At 39.3% G+C, this 19,787-nt stretch overlaps 1 protein-coding gene across 1 annotated transcript in view; it reads right to left on the bottom strand.

Annotated features, from left to right (window-relative positions):
• kcnq3 (potassium voltage-gated channel, KQT-like subfamily, member 3) overlaps nucleotides 1–19,473 on the bottom strand; it is a 140,904-nt gene extending 121,431 nt beyond the window's left edge. Inside the window, exon 1 of the mRNA XM_041803828.1 lies at nucleotides 19,160–19,473. Within this exon, the coding sequence (XP_041659762.1) occupies nucleotides 19,160–19,473 (314 nt within the window). The remainder of the gene's footprint in view (nucleotides 1–19,159) is intronic.
• Between the last annotated feature and the right edge of the window lie 314 nt (nucleotides 19,474–19,787).

The raw sequence follows: 19,787 nt of genomic DNA, 5'->3' as shown, positions 1-19,787 counted from the left end.
AGATCCCACAAAAATGTTTATAGGTCTGTGTTCAATTCTCTGTAACAGCTTCTGTAAATTTAACCCTATGAGCCCAAAGCTATTTCCTCTCATCTGGACTTTTTGTCTTAAAAAGCCTGTAAAACATCAACCCTGTGGTGCACAGTCAAGCTCTGAACATCATTTTTGTTTCAGGACAACCTGGGCTTTAAGAATATGTGCTACAGTAATGTCACTTGAATTTTAATAAAGTTATTGGACTATAAATACAAAATAAATAATAAACAGAAATTAAAACTCAAAGATTTTTATGTGTAAATAATGACCCATCTCTTGGAGGAACCAAAAAAAAAAAGAAAAAAGAAACATTCTGCGTCAACAAGTCATCAAAAATATTACCATGTTTGCAAAAAAGTTCATGCACCGTTTTGTAAGGGCTCTTTTTGTGCCATTAATCAAAGCGCTTCCTGTCTGCAGTGACACAGAGGGACACATCACAGGCTCTCTGTCTCTCTTTCTCTCTATTATGAGCTGTCTCTTATGCATGATTTGCCTTGCCTGACGTGTTCAGTTTGGTAGAGCATGACGGTGGAACAGCCCATGTGACAAAGCAATAACAATATTGCTAAAGTAGCAGCAGAAACAATTGAATATGGATCAGAAATGGATTTTTAAAAAGATGTTCAAATCTGAATTGCTGGAGTGGATTTAAACTTTAAATGCCCTTCAAAGTCACCAAAGTCCCATGCCCAATAGAAAAGCTTCTTAAGGGCTAAGAAAGCGTGGATAGCCATATTATAATGGCACATCTGCAGGCTGCAAGAGGGATTAAATGTAGGTAGCTATGACTTTCAGTTCAAAACCTATTTAACTTTAAATAACTTGTGTCTGTTCTTGTCCTATACGGTCAGTCTCATGAGGTTAAGTTTCATTTCTCACCTGCTGAGGTTTGTCAAGCTGCTGTTCACAATTCCAGTTTTAAAAGAACAATTTTATTTCGCGTGTGTTTGTTGTGTTTATCATTGATTTAGCTTAGCTATAGCAGAGGCACCTGTGTGTGTGGGGGTGTGTGTGTGTGTGTGTGTGTATGGAGCTACGGTGTTTACAGCTGTTTCTGTGAGCTCCTTCATCGCCTGCTTCTCTGAATGAGCATGGACTTAAAACACACATTTAGGTATTTGTTAAAGCAATAATTGCAGAAATCGCTGCAGTGTTGGGCTTGAGTCAAACCGAGTCGATCCATTGCAGCACAGACCGTGGGTTAAAGCTCAAGACAGGCTAACAGAGACGCTTTGCAAAGTGAGAACACTTGCTTTATGTTGCTGTTATTACAGACATGCAACTTGGAGAGGAACATTTTGCATGATTATTGTGCTGTATGTTAATAACACCAACACAAAGGGGTGATGTTAGCTGATAATGGGACGGGCTTGAGCCGATGTCTGACATATATCACTCTGTTGCTTGACTTTTATTTACCATCCCTGTGACTGGAAATTTGAAATTAAACAGCACATGTTTAAACCACTGATGACAGTGGGTCAAAAGTCCATTTCATGGAAAAAATAATACCAGTGGCAGTATTAACACCAGTTTAACATCCACTACTTGTTTTCAGAGTAAGACAGACTGCAGAAAAGGACATGGTTGCCTTATTTCAAGTTTTTTTGGGTTGATGTATAGAGTTTTCATTATATATTCACTTAATGTCTCTTTAACATTTCATAAAGTAACAAAAATGGCATCGTGCCCCTTTAAGTACTGTGTAGGTAGGAAAGTGTGTTGTGTACAGGATGCTAATTAAAATCAAACTAGAAAAACACTTGGCACATCTATAAGAAAGGAGTGCGTAGGAGGAATAAATCCATTAAAACCTGCAAGCAAACTCCTGCACACTGTCTAAAGTGAACACTGACAACATTTTAGTACCTTTCTCTGCTGTTATCAGACACTAAGAGGAACAAACTAAGCCTGGTAGTGGCAAAACAACAACTTTGGAGCATATTTGCCCCAAAGGATCTCTTATAAAATCTGTGGCGAGGTATAAAAACTCCATAATTCCCCTTTAACACCCTGCATAACACCTCAGGGCTTAAACGTCACTTATGAGCAGCTGTGCGCCATCATAAGGGAGATCTCTCTGCAGAGGTAAGTGCTTTTTGACAGCTGGTCATATTGTGTCCACTCATCAGGGCCGGACGATCGGAGGCTTTAAAGAAGAGTCCCAGCAGAGCAGAGAAAGACAATAAAACCTGCCTAATCACCTCCATCGATCCAGCAGTGAAATACAACGATTCATAATCGATTTCTCAATGAATATATGCAGGTCCACGCGTAGGAGGGAGGCAGTGTTACTTATAGACATCCACTCTGGTGTTAAAATCAGGAAAAAGCAGCAGATTTACATAAACAGAAGCTGTGATTGGTTTTTAAATGGTCACATGCAGGAGCTGGCAGCAGACAGCAGCTTCTCGGCTCAGAGCCAGCCTCAGTGGGATACGCTCCTCTAAATGAATATGTAACTTCAGACTGTCAGAGACTGCAGCCTCTGCTCCCCGACACCAGAGCAGGAGAAACAGGAAGGAGACGTACATCTGATCCAACCTGAGCTTACAGACGTTTGCATTTAATCAGCAAGTCTGAGTTTATATTTCTTTAAGAATCAACACCGTAGCACATGCCAGGACCAAAATCTCTGCACGGAGAGCTCTGTATGTAGCAATCAGGACACGCACAACACATTGACACACTCCTCTGCATCTAGTTCAGCCCTGTGACTTGCATGTGCTGTAAAAACTGGAGATGAAATCCAAAGCCAATCTACATATTTTGTCTGTAGTTCGGTTTGTTTGTGCAGTTTTAAACACTCAGCTGAAGGTTAATTGAGTCTCAGTGTTACATTTCTCCATCTGCGCTGACTTATTCTCCCACTGGAGCATCATTTGTTGAACATTAATGTCATTACGTTAAATGACCACAACCACAGAGTCCATTAGGAAGCCTGAGCTGAATCCAGAATGGGTTAACATAAACACACAGTCATGGTGAGACTCATCCACAGAGCAGGCATTAGAGACTATCATTTTTACTTATTTGGATATATTTCAAACAGAAATGTATCTAAAATTTGGCATCCTTTTAGTTAAGGTTCCACTGTGACATTTTAAATCATGTCGCCGTTTTTATTTCTTCTGTTTAATCAGAATAAGAGAGATAATCTACAACAAAAAAAATGTAATCTTGAACCAGATTATCTTAATTTGGGTATAATATATAACTTTCAAAGGAGATCATTCATACGGCTGATTTCATACATATGTGCTCCTCAAAGGGAAAGAAACATCCAGTGGAAAATAAAAACATTCACACTAATCAAAGTATTTTCTTTGGATTGAAATTCTGTTGGCTGTACATATTTAGGTCTTGAATTACTTGGACAATGTCACCGTTTTTATCATTTGCTTCTGTTTTACCATCACACTGGATCTAAAAAAGGACACAAAATGAGTGAATACTCTCAAGTTTAAGCGGTTTTAACAATCTAGGCAGCCTATAAGGAGGGACAAAGGGGAGCGCTTTAAAGAGCCCAGCTACATGGGGCACCATGAAAGTCGGCAAAGTCAGCGGTCCATTGTAAATTTCAGATGTACTTTATTTTCAACCTGAGAGACAACCATGCTTAATAAAGCAACAAACATTCAGGTTTTATTTAGATGCTTTAGTAAGTATAGCCTCTTTCAAAATGCAACCCCCCTTTTTAAGATCAAATGAGCCTTTTTTAGTGATATTGATTATGTGGATGAGTTTCCTGGACTAATCATTTTGGCTAGTAATATCAGACATCATATCTAAGCCATGGTATGAACAAATGTTAGGAACTGCAAGTTCAACAAACTTTCAAAATTGTGAAAATACATAAAAAGTGTTGGGGAAAAAATGTTAAAATAGTGAGAAATAAGTGAGAAAAAAGGTGAAAAACTTAAGAAATGGTGATAAAACTGCTAGCACAGGCAAATAAAGAGTGGATATTAAGGTGAAAATGGAAGAAATTGAAAAATGAGCAAAGTATGGTGAAGAAATTGTTGAAAAAGTGGAAAAATTGCCAAAAAGGTGGGGCTGACAATTGCTTTAAGTCATCAGAAAACTGGCGAAAAGTGGCGAATAAAGAGCAGTGACAAATAATACAGAACATTCGACCTCACTGATCAACGCTTTCTTGCCTCACAGCAAGAAGGTCCCTGATTCGGTTTGGTTCGCCTTTCTGTGCGGAGTTTGCATGTTCTCCCCGTGCATGCTTGGGTTCTCTCCGGGTACTCTGGCTTCCTCCCACCACCAAAAACACACTCATTAGGTTAACTGGTGACTCTGAATTGGCAGTAGCTGTGAGTGTAAGAGTTGGTTGTCTGTCTCTATATGTCAACCCTGCGATTGACTGGTGACCAGTCCAGGTGTACTCTCTCGCCCAATGACCCCCCCCCCCCCCAGACCACAAATGGGATAAGCGGTATAGAAAGTGGATGGATGGATAGTTTGTAGCCTTGATCATCAGTGTCTCCTCCTCATACTATATTATATTTTTGTGGCGTTATTTTGGCGCTGTCAGTGTCTGACATGTGAAGCTCTGCAGCTGTGACTGAATGAATGTAGGTTCGATGAAACCTTTCCATTCATTGAGATCATTCAGCTGTGCATGAAAAAAAGCCGCTAAGGTCTGAGGGGCTCATTTCAATCAAACTAAATAAACTCAGAGAGTGTTTTTGTTGTTTTGGTGGAAACGATGAGTCGTCAAAAAAGTGTGTGATGCAGGAACAAAGCTTTCTCTGCACATTTTTGGCATTTAGGATCAAAGAGTCAGCTACTGAACAAGCTGAGACATGAAACTGTCAAATGGCCTCGACAGATAGACTCATCTCAAGGCTGCAGAGATCTTAAGATTCACTTAGATCACCTTTTAATCTGTCATGTAGAATCACTGAACTGTTCCAGAGCAGAGATCAGAGCTTTAAAAGCTTCAATGAGTCTTTTTTAGCTGTCCTTTAAAGATCAATTAAGTCTCCTCTCTCAGATGATCCACAGTGTTTTCCTCGCCATCATGCACCGTGACCAAAAGACTCCTGCGCTGTGAAATCTGCATCTGAATGCTTTTCAGAGTGACTAATTGTTAATGAGTGCTCACAGCCTTTAATGAGCTGCTCACAGCATCCAACTCCTCCGTGTCTGTTTCATCCAGCTGCTGTTTGATCAGGTCACTTTCACCCTGAGTGCTGACTTCTATCAGAATAAAACTTTTTCTTTGTATGAAAGCCTAAGCCTGCTGCCGTAGCCAGCCTCACTAAGAAGTTTCACGCTGGTTTGTTGATTTATTAACTGCGTGACCAAATATATTCTTCTATATGGGCGAAGTAATTCAAACCAAGGACACAATAAGGACGCGTCAGCAGAAGAAACATGCCTCTGGGCCTACATGGACGTTTCTACAATGTGATCACATAACCGCTGAATACATAATGTCCTGTTCTGATGGTGAGGAGAAACACTTATGGCTGCATCTAGAGAGACAGATGTGACATTAATGTGCAGTATTAATCTCACACAGCTCCGATTCAGACGCCGACTTGCTGAGGTCTGAGGTAATCATGCCGTTTTCCCATGAAGGCAGAGGCAGAAGGAGCTTTCTGTAGGTTCAGCAAATTCAAAGCAGATGGAGATTGAAGAGGAAACTCATCAGATTCCTTTTGTTTCAGTTTGACACCAATCACAAAGATTTTTATGCAGATCTGATCAGAAAATGGTGGAAAATATGAAGAATAGAAGGTAAATTCAATTGCAGATTCTCCATTTTTCAACATTTTAAGCTACATTTTATTGTTGAAAGTTTACTTTTTCTTTGTTCACATCATAAGTGTAGGGAAAGTATTAGATGTCCCATAATGTCTATTTAAAACTAAAGGAGCTGACACAAATCCATGCATTTTTTTAGACCTTGATTTTCAGCTGTATTGACTAAATTTTGTTTGTTTTATAGATCTTGACTTATTTTCCTGCCTTATTCTTATTATGGGAATAAGCAGCATTGTCCCTGATGATAAGATCTACAGAAAATAACCAAAAATTACTTGAAATTACAGGAAAATAGGCAAAAATATATCAATGTACATCTACCTTGGACATCCATAAAAGATATTGAACTTTATTCCGGTTTTTCTATATATAAATGATTTTATGAGGAAAGAAAAATGGCAAAGCCTCCCATTTAAGGATGCAGAGCTTAAAGATAATTGGAATATTGGTTTAAAAATTATTCAAATATTGATGTCAGTACTTCATATTGTAATATGGACCCATTATATCAGCCCTAGCAGTGATTTTAATCAAACAATTTGTGAAGACACAAATGTAGCTCAGCCCTTTATACTGCTTGGTTGTGTCTCTGTCCATGGTGCTGAAATCCCCTCATAGTCCTCCACTGTAGGAGAACCTTTAAGATCCCAATATGTGTTTATCTTTGGAGTTAACGAGTCATATTTTTGCCGCATTTGATCGCAGAGCTTTTAAGTACAAACAACCAGAATATCCAGGCCGTTCAGGCCATATATAAATGAAAACCAGAGCAAGGTGTTGCTGATAGGAGGAACAGGATCTGTGCATCAAATCTTAGATTTACAAGAAACCAAACTCAGACTTTGAGTTTGAAAAGTTGAAATTTTCTGGTTCATAAAGTAAAAATGTACAACTTTTAAAAGTGAAAATCTAGATTTAACTTTGCTGCAGTTATACTGAGATGATGTCGGTGTGTTTTTTCTTTTTAATAGCTCCAGTTTATGGCAACGTCTCTTAAAGTTTGGCTGAAACCACAAGTGTTTCCTTACTCCTTTGTCCCTGTTAAGAGTAGGGCTGGGCTATCATGGCAAAAATCAAAATCATGATTAATTGAACTTTTTACCTCGATAATGATTAACGAACGATGATTCCAACCCCAACCTCTGACTCTGTTCTGTAAAATTGTGTATAATTTTAAAACAAATAATTGAAAGAAACACACAGAGAAACAATTTACTGTTATTCACTGAAACCTTTGAAATGAAAAAAACACATCAGCTAAAATGTAAATGTTTTTATTTTTCATTAAAAGCCAAATTTTCCAAGAAAAGTAGACAATAAACAACTTGAATTTCTTGCTAATAAAATAAACTGCTTGATTTTTAGCAGACCGGATGGGATGGTGTCACATGACTAGTACTTTTCCCAGGTTTCCAGCAGGCTATGCGCCCTGCACACCTGGCTTCCTATCATGTGACTGCAGAGCCGGTAGTTTGTTTTTAAGGGGGTGGTACTTTAGTAGAAAGAATTACAAAAGGAAAGAATTGAAATAATTGACACAGCAGGTTTATGTTGATTAGAGGCTCTAAATGTCGGTTTTGATTATTTTTGGATTAATTGCCCAGCTCTAGTTAAGAGTATAATTTGATTAGGCCATCAACTGCAGTGCTTGTGCAAGGCTAACAGCTTCATATGTCGTGATTTTCTGCCATGCAAAAGGTTATTTCAACTTTAAAATCCCCAAAATTCAAAGTTTTGGTTCTTTGTAAATTTTTGACTTTTTAAACAAGAAAGATTTTTTTTTTTTTTTTTTTACCTAAATCTATGACTTAATACTCTCTCAAAAAGTCTTGGCTTTGTTTCCTGTCAATTTAAGAGTTTAAATTTGTCTGCAAAGACACAGTTGTGTCAGTGATAAATGATGTCATGTGTCCAACCACCTCTGCAGCTCTGCCACAAATGTGATTTTACACAGCATTTAACGTTATATAGCGTTATAGCGTGGGGCGAATGGGCCAAAGTTGTTGAGTGATAATCAGGATAAAAATTCATCAATTGGAGCTACAAAGTAAAAATTAAATTAAAAAAGGGCCAAAAGTCAGAAATAAGGACAATTCTTTAACCTTCAAGGCCTAAACAGTTTCATATTCTTGAATCAGATTTGTAGAAACCCCCTAAAGCATTCTCTAGATATCACAGTCACAGGAGTAGCCCACATACAGACAAACATTCAGACAGATGGACAACGTGAAAGCATTAAGACTTTAGTTGTGGCTTTCACAGTGTGAAAGGATATAATGGTTAGCCCTGTAATAAAGCAGCCTTAGATATAAAGCACAAAGAGCCACTAGAAGACAAACACTTCTGATCAAATCTTATCACTAAATTTCACTTTGGAGAGTGCCCTTGTAAATGGTGCGGCCTCTCTTGTTAGAGGATATTGATGCATTTGTGGCATTAATCTCATCGGTCTGAGGGTCTGGAACATGACGTCCACCTGCACAGGAGCGTGAAATCCTTCACATGGATCTGAAAGCATGAAAATCACCGACCCTGACGGTACAAGGCTCCATCTGACAGCCCTGATTTGCTCCCACAGCGCGGCTTGTGCAGTTGTTTTCCGGTAAAGAGAACAACATCAACATGCAGGAGAGGTACGGGGCGAGAGAGCATTACTTGGAGTGGATAGAGAGAGAGAGAGATATGGGAATTACACAGCCATGCATTCTGGGAAAGAGGCCTCCTGTCAGGCCTGTCTGGATGCCAGGACGGGGCCAAGGTTCAGCACTGATCTGCCACCAAAGTGCTGATGCCGAACCTCTCCGTTTCCCCTCGCTCATCCTCCACATCTCTATCTCCCTCTCTCTCTCTGCTTCCACACATGCTCGCTCTACCTGACTCCCTGCCTCCACTGCAGATCTGATTTCACTCTCTCCACAGCGTTGTTATGGTAACCCAAATTTGGTAGCACAGTGCCTGAGTCCTGTAACAGTAGCTCCAATCTGATACCCCCGCAACCTGAAATTCCCTCACAGTGCTGCCTCCAGGGGGCGCACACCAGGGAAGAAAACCTCACTGAATAATTGCATCTTTATTCTCTAACCTCAGTGCAAACTAAAAATGAGGATCAAATGGGTCCAAAAGTCTGATTGTTCAATCTATGATGATTAACTCAGGGTCAAGAGGACATGAAGTCTGATTGGTTAATACAGATAAAAACTTCTAGATAAGATAAGAGCTGAAAGTTTAACACTTATTATAAGTTTGAATCAGAAAGTTATTAGATTTTAAAAGTTGTCTGCACCTAAAAACAGACCTTATATGTACATGCTGAAGATAAAGAAAACAAACCCCAAATAAAAGCAAAGGCTAGCTTGAACCACATATTCAAGGTGTTAAAAAACAGATTTTAAATGCTGCTTTAAAACTAACCAAACTGCACGCTGCAACAAAGATAACCAGCCTCAAAAAGGTGCTTAACGGTACCTTAACAGGCCTAACAATAAAGACAGAGAGAAAATAGGCCATCAGATAGTTTGCAACTGTAACATCAAAACAGATGATGAATGGTATCTTTAGCAGACTTGATTTTATGTTAGAGAGGAGGAAAACGTGCTCAAACAGGCACATCGGCTACCTGAAAACAGATGTTTAGGAGACACAGCTGACGGTAGCATTAGCTTAGACCAGGGGTTCAAAATCTTTTCAGCCCGCAACCTCCAAAATAAAAGTGCCAGGTGGTTGAACACAGCCAAGAACATTCAAGAATAGTTTTGTGCAGACAAGGCCGCCCATGGGGGGGATAAAGGGGGCAGGTTTCTGGGACCCAGCCAAACTGAGGGACCAGGGAGCTCAGCAAAATCATGGTCAACTGTAAAGTCAAGCTGTGACATCCATGTTTTATATCTAGCTTGAATAATAGCCAGTCTTAGCAAACAACACATATATTTCTTTTATTCATCTTTGCCTCAGTGAGTAGCCTTCTTAGAAATGTTATTCCCTTTTCTTAAAAAAAGGAAATAAAATGGGTAAAAATGGCAAAAAAAAAAAAAAACATCCCGAAAAGGTGGTGAAACGGGGTTTCAAAAATAGTAGAAATGGGTTAGAAGTGGCAAAAAATAGCAACAGTTGAAAAAATGGGCTAGAGTGGCAAAAAAGGGTATAAAAAGGGTTAAAAGAGGATTTAAAAGTAGCTGAAATCATTAAAAGTTGCCTAAGTGGGTGGAAAATTTGGTAAAATGGGAATCAAAAATGGGAAAAAAATGTATAAACTGGCAAAAATGTGATAACTGAGACAGAAAAATAGGCAGAGAGTGGCAGAAATGGGTTAAACTTGTAAAAATGGGCATAGTGAAATAAAACAGTGAAATAGTGAAATGTGGTTAAAACAGCAATGAAAGTATGAAAGCGATAAAAAGGAGTTTATAGAGGCAATAACGGGTCAACTGAGGCAACAATGGTATGGCAGCGGCAAGTACAGGCAGAAAAACGTATTGGAAAGGGTTTGATATCGACAAAAATGGGTTTAAAGTTGCAAAAATATTTTCAAATTTAGCAACATTGATGTAAAGTGGTAAGGTAGAAATGGCAGTAGTAGAGGTAAAAAGAGGCATAAATGCCTCCAAATTGTGCAAAAAATTCATCATATGCTTCATATGGAAACTATTTTAAAAAATGTTCGTTTTTTTTTAAGGCGTCTGGTGACACCTCTCAGCGTCTTGTACCCCACGTTGAGCACCACTGGTTTAGACAACAGACACCAATAACAGAAGTTTAACCAAAATAGACCTACTATTGTTCTTAAAAACAGATCTAGAAATGTGTTAACAAGGTTTAAAGGCACCTTAAACCAGACTTCTCCAAATACTAAGAAAAAAAGACAAAAAAAAAAAACAATTTCAAAGTCAGCAATGATGACATTTACATAGATACTCCAATGGTGCCTTAAAACCCACTGCCTAAAGTGAGGAAAAGTCCTGAAAACAGATGCATGTACCTAAAAACAGATTTTAAGGGTACTGTGAAAGGGATGATTGAAAACAGACTTATTTCATGTAAGACAGTGAAACAAATACAGAAAGTAAGTTTAACTGAAAGATGGATGCAAAAAAATGTTCTAAAAAATGAGATGTTCACTTGTGTTAGAAAAGAACCAATGCAAAAAAAAAACCCTGAAAGAGACCTAGAAACAGAGCTACCGCTGTATATGGAAATTAGGACAATACACTCTTAAAATACACAATTTTAACCTTAAAGCAGATGCTTCAATAGTGCCTAATACTGACTCAACTGCTGCTTGAGTGGTGCAGGAATGAGTCCTAAAACACCGAGGTGAGTTAGTGTTTAAGCACTTCCAGTTCCCTCTTCTGAAAGTCTCTGGGATTTTTGATTTTTTGAGTTTTCAGTTAAATGCCTGACCTTTGGGACGGGCAGCAAATTTGCATTGCCTATCTTTCACGTCTTAATATTGGTGTTTGCTAAAGGACAGCTAACTAGGACTACAGCGTTTGTCAGGACTGTGTTGTAGTTCAATATAGCATGACATTAGCTTTTTTACTTTTGTCAGATTAACGAACCAGATATGATGCTTATATTATTAATTTATGAATTTATCTTTATGAACAAAACATGTGCGTTTCATAAACTTTTATCGGACACAGATCTTTCAGCAATAATCCAAAAACCCATTGAAAAATCCCATAGGCTCAGCGCCGAGGGAACCTATGCGATGCTAACTTCCAGGTTTGCCTACAAAAATACGTCACGACTGCTCCACTCTACAGGAGGTGAGTCCTTAAACGACACTCGACACAGACATTATGGACACTTTGACATAGACAATGAAATTCACCTTAAACTTATACAAAAGGTACAACAGCAAGCTTCATAAACACGGCTTACCTGAAAACAAATGCAGTGCTGTTAGAAATAGATCTGAACACATGGAAAGTCAGAAAACAAACCTTTAAAAAGGCTAAAGGGTAAAAACAGAGCTAGCTGCACAATAGAAAAGCAGGACAAGATTTATAAACTGATGCATAAGATCACTTGTAGCTTTTTATTCTTCGACTATTTGAGCGGTTTAGCCTTTAGAGTAGGCTTAATAAAGGTTTTAGTATTTTACTGTGTTAACGGATTAATGTAAACGAATGTAAGTAATGATTCCTCACAGTCACTTGAGTTTACTGTGGGATTTTTGTTGATTTTTGTGCACCTTTGTTGAAGAAATTTTAAAAAAGCACGTTGTTGACTGAATAAGGATGCCTTTTGTGCTCCTTTAATCACAGTATGCTGCCACCTGTAGGAGCCTCAGTGCACTACAAGGCTAAGTAGCCTGACCAACCATTAAACCAGAAGCTATGACCAAACACAAATGATCAGCTAATCTCACTCATAGGTAAAATGGGATCAAAAAACCCTCGTCAGGGCATCCCTACTAACAAATACATGATGTATCAGCCAGTAAATCAGTAATCTATGAATGTTTGTCCTTCTAAACTCAATCTGGCTTTTGGTTCTCAGATCCCCGACTAGCTTGTTTCCTGTGCGTCCTTCCCTCCATCCTGTTGCTGTTATTGAAATTAAACTATAAACATCATCCTGTCGGGGACCCTCTAAAATCTCCTCTGGGACTGCCGGCGTCTCTGAACCTCTCAGAGGAAATGAAGTGATCCAAAGTCACTCAGCTGACATTTTAAACCCCCCAGAGGAAGAAAGGACCGCCAGCTTACATTCAGTTGCTACAGGTATCAGTTAAGCTGCCTGTCTGTCAGAGGGAATATTTCACCCAAGGAGCTGGGTCTGATCTAAAGCCGACCCAAGTTTCTAAACAAGCTCCAATGTTTTTCACGCCTAAAATATCACAAACTATAGTCAACATCTCGCTGTTTTATTTTGAGCGTTCACACCTGAGGTTTACGTGTTTTTCCCTGGCTTTTTGACGGCCTGTCATCTCTCCACCTCTTCAACGTATCGCTGTTTTTCTTCTTTCTCTATCTCCGTACATCCATCTGTTTCTACTCTCTAATCCCCGTCCTACTTGCCTCTCCTTCCCATACATGTGTCATGTGGAAGCGCTGCCTATGCATCATAATCTGTGGGTGAAGAGCGTGAGTAACGCTTCCCCTGCTGTCAACACAAACCACTGAAGTGCCCTTGAGCAGCACTCTTCACACCCAGAGAGCTGTGGCCGAGCTGAGCGCTGGTTTGAAGCTGCAGCAGATGTGACCTGTCCTGATCTCTGATTGGATGATTTCACTGCATGCTCTGAGTTCAACAGATCTGAATGCAGCAGCATGCAAAAACACAAGCCACAATGAACTACACAATACTCAATGGAACAACAGAAAGAACAGAATATAATTCTCTTTTCTTCATCAACAATGAAGCTTATTTGAAATGTAAATTGCTTGTTTAATAACTCTTTTAAGTATTGCTATGAAAAAAAAACTTACTAAGGAAGTAATTTAGTCTAATCTGCTGCTTTTGTGGCTCTCCTTCCTCAGCAGTTCACATCAAAGAAAGCATAAAGAGAAATCTTAAACCTCCAGACTCATTCAGGCTCTGCTTATACATGAAATCCATGCATGTGTTTTAAACAACATTACTGACACACACCACACAGCCCCCCATGGTAATGGTCCCCCACAGCCCCCTAATTCTCCTCTGCTGCCCTCTTCTTCACACAGCTAACATATGCTGCTATTTCTTAACCAGCGTGCACTAGGGCTGAACGATTTTGGAAAATAATCTAATTGCGATTTTGTCCCCAATATTGCGAATTGATATATGATTATTCCTTAACTTTCCAATATTCCTAAACAAGGGCTTAACTAATTCTTTAAAATTATCTTATTCTGATGATTTTGACTCATATTTCAAATTGGATATGAATTGTTGCATTAAATGGTTTTTGTCGTTCTCATATTCAATATGAAAAAAGTACAAAATTGAAGAAGGTAGGATTTGTTGTAGACTGTTCTAAAAAAATGGCACCTGAATGATTGCACATGTCATGCATAACATCTCTGCTGCAAAAAAAGTTTAAAACTGTTATTTTGACACAAATTTCAGGTCAAAGAAATATTGCACCTTTTGCGATTTGAAAATTGCAGCTGATCATATTGCAGTTTAATCTCATTTTTGATTCATTGCCCAGCCCTAGCATGCACAATCTTTCCTCAGAATTTTCCACATTCTCCTAAAGTATTCCTCTTTTTAACTGTCGCTTCCACAGCTTAACTCCGCCCCCATGATTCCCTGTCGTACTGCAAAATTTGGTTTGAATCCAAAAGCTTCCAGTTTGGAAAAAAGGCTCAATTAATTTCTATTTGGGCCTGGAGTATATAAGCATGAAAACACCTTTAAGTAGTAATTTATTCTCTTAATTTGTCTAAAAAGCAGGATACACACTACAAGGCATTTAAGTTGTCCCTTCTCTTTCCAACCAGAGTCTGATAATCTGATGGGGTAGGGGTGTCCCAATCCCAATCCCAATCCCAAACACGTGTATCAGATCAGAGCCAATATAAGCATTTTTTGAAAGATCGGAGATAAGCAGTTTGAGTGTAAAGGTTGTTTAGGTTGTAAATTTGAATTTTAAACACGATTTCCACCGGGGCGTAAACGTGTGAGTAAGACAACAAAATGGCAGTAGCAACATTAACAACCAAGTGGCTAAAGGGTCAGGGTTAGCGGTGAGGAAATACTTCCAGCTGGAGAGCGAAAACAGCATTTATCAAATTTATTTGTTACTTTGTCAATTATCCTTTGTTTACACCACTTTTAGTGGAACTGAGATTTTTTGAATTAGTTTTTTGAATTTATGTTTTTCAGCTGCTCAGATCCAAACGTTAATTTGTCATTCTTGTCATATTAAATCAGAACACTGCACTCAGTGAATATGTCACTTTATGTCTGACTAATTACCTCCCCCAAAGAGGTTATGTGATCGGTGGGTTTGTTTGTTTGTTTGTTCATTTTTTTCTTAGTTTGTTTGTTTGTTGTTTGTTCGTTTGTTAGCAACATAACTCAAAGTTATGGATGGATTTTGATGAAATTTTCAGGAAATATCAGAAATGGCATCAGGAAGAACTGATTAGATCGTGGGACTGATCCGGATCACCGTCTGGATCCAGGAATGTTTTTAAAGGATTCCAGGAGATGGCGGACATGAGTAACTTCTATCCCAGCAGTATGTTTTTGGTGTGTTTTCATTCAAAGTTTTGGAGTTAATAGAGTTTCAAAGATGTACGCCCGGTCGAGGAGGTGAGTCGGAGCGTAACAGAGAGAAAGACAGCGAATGTAGCAAGAATACTCACAATGCTGGGAGGAATAGAGGAATATTCACCCTTTGCCATGACTTCCAGTCGTCCGGTGAGACCATGGGTGCTTCCGCCATGACAGTCCACACATAGCGAAGCCAATGCTTTTCTTCACTGTGTCTCCACCCCACCAGGGAGGGAGTAATCAGCGAATTCCATTTTGGGAGTGATCCGGATCACCATCTGGATCCAGGAATGTTTTTAAAGGATTCTTCACTACTGGGGGATAGGGCTGATGGTGGAGGTCTGCACTCTCTGAGTGTGTTTCTCGTTATTAAAGTAAAACAGAGCAATTACACCATTCTGAGTAGAAATTAGATTTTAAATGTTTTCCAACAATCTAGTAGTTATTCTGTTTACTTTTGTAAACAAAAACCATAAAAAACTCCAATCTAGGGGAATTTGAATATGAGGACTCTGAATCAGTGGATTCTCAATATTAAAAAATTGGATCAGAGGTAAAAAATGCTGATCGGGACACCCCTAGTTCCAATCTTTAAAAAAATCTTGAACCGTTTTGTTTGGTGCCGAAAAGTGCAAGGCCAGCTACAGTAAATGAGTAATTTCTCAACATCAGTTGCAGGCAAATTCAAACACCTGTTAAATAAGAAAAACTAGGAATATGTTGCTCCATTATACACATATGAATATATCAAATAAAAATGTAGTATCTGGATATACAAAGGATATAACAACTGGGAATATTTGCTTTATACTCTGTTATAGAGAAATATTATCCTGAAAAGCAAAAAAAAACAAAAAAAAAAAAAAACATGAATTTATGTAAATAAAGCTGCATGAAAGGCTTCTTATGAATACTCAGACTAGCTTTGACTGCAGCTCCATGCTAGATCTCACCATTTCCAGGCTTTGAAGAGATTTCTTTAACATAAACAACTTCTAATGTTGCTCAAAAGCTTCTTATTTTCATCAGCATGAACTGGAATGTGTAAATAAGCATTAATTAATTAAGAAACCAAGCTATAACCTGGTTATAAGACGAAGATCTGCTCTGATGAGTGGACAGAGCTGTTATTAATAATTCAGAGGTTTGGTGATGTCAGAAATGTATTTATGAAATACAAACCGCCAATAAATGTTCAGGAAATATCTGTTTACACACACAGACACACTCTGATCATGCAGCTCTAGTCGATAGATCCCCTCGGTTTACCTCGACCTTGTGTTACCCCGCTGCAGACCTCTTCATCGGTGACATCACAGGTTTAACCTGCTCTCGGTCATGGTCTAAGGTCAGAGGAGTTCCCACAGCAGATAAACTGAGACTGTAAAAAGGCTGCGTTTCCACACGCTAGGCGCTGCTCTGACACCAGCGGCACATATGGTGCGGCCATATTGGACTTTCATATGTTGTGTTGTGGGAGACACGTGTGGCGTTAATTGAAACGAGGCACACGACAAGCAGAGGATGAGTCAGGATGATCATCGGCTCTGAATAAATGAGACGCGGAGGACAGGAAAAAACTCTCCTACAGGTGAGAAAGTCAGAAAAAAAGGTGACATGTATGAGGGTTTTCTATGTCCTCAGTAGAGACTTACAGGAAAAATAGACCAGCTCTCCTCAATACCCTAACCCAAAATCATCTGATAAACTAAGAAAAGACAACCAAATAAGTTACCTAAAAGACTAATACAGTCCTGAATGTAAATAAAACTCTGCTTTACATATGCTGTACACAGTAATATATTCTGCCACCAGGGGGCTCTAAATCAAAACAATAACAAAAGATGTTGTGGGGGATTGTGGACAAGCCAGAGGCACATATTTTTGTTTGAAAAGCCTGAAAAAGTGATTTTTGCACACTATGTCCCCTTTAAAGCATCTTCACACACTGGCAGTGATGCTGCTGGTGGAGAAGGACACATATTTTCAAGGCGTTTACTTTAAAACCTGCACTCATTACATGGCATTCACTTAATGATAGTAACTGAAGCAATATGGTGGCAATTTTTTTACACCCCGGTGTAAGGTATTACTGTATTACCGCCCATTCCTATTGGCTAATAAAAACAAATGCATACAGTAGTTCCAGACCAGACAGTCACTAAAGGCCAAAAAGGTCAGGCATCTGTGAGGCGGGGGGGAGTGGCTTCATCCAGGCGTATAAAACAGAAAACAAAGTTGTTGGATTGAGATGGCTTCTACCGCAGAAAAAGTGGATCACTGGTTAAAAACTTTGGGAAACAGTATCTTTGTGCAAAGTGTCAAAAGACTTCCAGTCTTTCAGGCTTCTAGCATTTCAGTTTTTCCATAACGGTGATGTAAACATGCATTATTTTAAAGATATGGAGAATAAAATGCTGGGCACAAACAGCTGAAGCTGCTCTAATCCTTGCTTTTCCCTCTCAAGGCCTCCACTCTGGAAAAGCTACGATTAAGGTTCAGACGATGTACATCTTGCAGTGTTTCTTGGTGAGTTGTGCTTAAAAATAAAGTGTAGACTTGAAAATGCTTTCACTCCAACCGTCCGTCTGTCATATTATGTCATATCTGTCAGGCTTTAGTAAGTAGGGAAGATTTCAAATGCAAAACATGGACAAAATGACTCAAAAGTTCCCAAAATCCATGATGGCAAACATACGGAGTAAGTTCACAGGCATTTGAAGCACATCTTGGTGAGTTTAGTGCACATGTACAAGTTGCATACAAAAACATCTGTGAATTACTGGATCTAGAAAAACTCTTTGCATTCACTAGTCTTACAAATCACAACTCATTCTGCAGTGAAGCAGAGGCTGACCAAACACTCACATCCACCTTATTGAGAAGAAACCAGGCCACTACAATCATGTTCAAGCCAATAGCAAACACCAGAAACAACTTCTCCTCTGAGCTTAGAGTTTGGTTTCTACTTCAAAACGCACTCATCATGCTCCACATTTCATCACCCATCTGTCCAAGCACCTCTTACATAACTTTGCTGGGTTAAAGTGGTTTGAAACTCAAAATAACAACTCAGCCATGCAATCCAGAACAAAAAATCCACAAATGAAATCTGAAATCCAACAAGAGAAGCAGTGAATTTCAGAGATCTGCACAAACAGGTTCAAATTTGGCAAGTTTGGTTCATATTTTATGGAGAAATATCATTCTGGGTCTGATTTTAAGAATTTATTGATGCAGCTGAGAAATTTTATGGACCTTTCTTTATGAAAAGTCAACATTTTTTCCATAAGTGAACAGAGAATAGCTGAAACAGCCCAGCATTACAGTAATCTGCAAAAAGCATGAATTTATAATGATCTTCTACAGTTTTATTAAGGAATAGCATTCTTTATTTGATTTCTAGTGTTTCTTGACACCATTTGCAATCTTGAAATGGATTTAAATAGGAATAATTAGCAATAAATAACAATAAAGCAACAAAAACACACCCAAATCTTTAAATCAAACTAAAACAGCACCATTTTACAGTCATCAGCAAATATAAGCATTGATTTATCAAGCTCAGTTTCAGTTCTCTCATGGATTATCAATCTCAGATTGGCTTTAAATACTTCTTAAAGCTATTTCCAAACTCTGTGGAGCTTTAATTTGGAAGAAACAAAAGCATTTTTCATATGTAGGCATAAAACAAACAGCTAAAACCTCCAATCAGGCTGAAACACTACTACAACATAGCAATCTGCAAAAACAAGCACAAATTCATTAAGCTGAGAGCATTCTCAGTCAGATTTAAGCACTTTGCAGTGCTATTTCTAAACTTAATAGAGCTTGCATTTGGACTAATCAATCATTCCTTCCATTTGTCAGCACCAACGAAAAATCTGAAACCTAAAATCAGAAGAAAACTTCCCTTAATTTCCATGGAAACACTGATGAGACACTTCAGACCAAACAAAACAAGAGGAAACTTTTCATTTCCCACATCAATGTGAGGTCACAGCCTCTCTGAGTCCCACATCAGTGCAGAACAAGCCTTCATTAATAGACTGAGCATCACATCGACTCCCAGCACGCTCTTACATTTGAATAATGAGCCAGAACAAGTTGTAGAAACGCTCTGATTACTCACACAAAGGCGTGATAGAGCAGCGCCCATCCTCTTGGCCTCTCCAGCGCATCATACAGCAGGTTCTGGATCCTCCTCTTCCGGATGTTATTCCTCTTGGCCGGCCGGGTGTAGTTCAGGGGGGTCTTGGCCAGCAGCCCGATGCCGATACCCTGAGAGCCCCGCTTGTAGTCATCCCGACCTGAAGACACCAGCAGCAGGGCGCCATCCTTGTCTGCTCCCCCGGTGCCGTGGTCCAATAAATCCCCGGGAGCAGCGCCGGAGCTCTTCTTCTGCTCCTCAGAGCCGCTAGCGACGGTCCTGGACCGGAGCCCCATGGTCAGTGCTGCTGGATGCCCGGGGTGGGCAGCATGCCATGATCCGGGCGCTGGATCTGGAGACACCCAATCCTCAGCCGCGGGTCATTTAAGGATGTGGTCCCCAGCGCAAAGGGTGGTGCTCAGCAGTCTGACTGGAGGCAGAGGGAGGAGGGAGAGAGGAACAGAGGAGAGTATGTGAATGTTTTTATGTGAGTGATAGGGCTGGGCAACATATCAGGATCAAGATATAACACAGCTAAGACAACACTGTTTATACTGATAGGATTTATTCTGATATTGACTCAAGAAAGACAATAGATGCCAGGCGTGAT

The sequence above is a fragment of the Cheilinus undulatus genome, linkage group 13 (genome assembly GCF_018320785.1).
Source record: "Cheilinus undulatus linkage group 13, ASM1832078v1, whole genome shotgun sequence".
Lineage (NCBI taxonomy): Eukaryota > Metazoa > Chordata > Actinopteri > Labriformes > Labridae > Cheilinus > Cheilinus undulatus.
The sequence above is the reverse complement of the archived record's forward strand: the minus strand, read 5'-3'. Positions and strand labels throughout refer to the sequence as shown.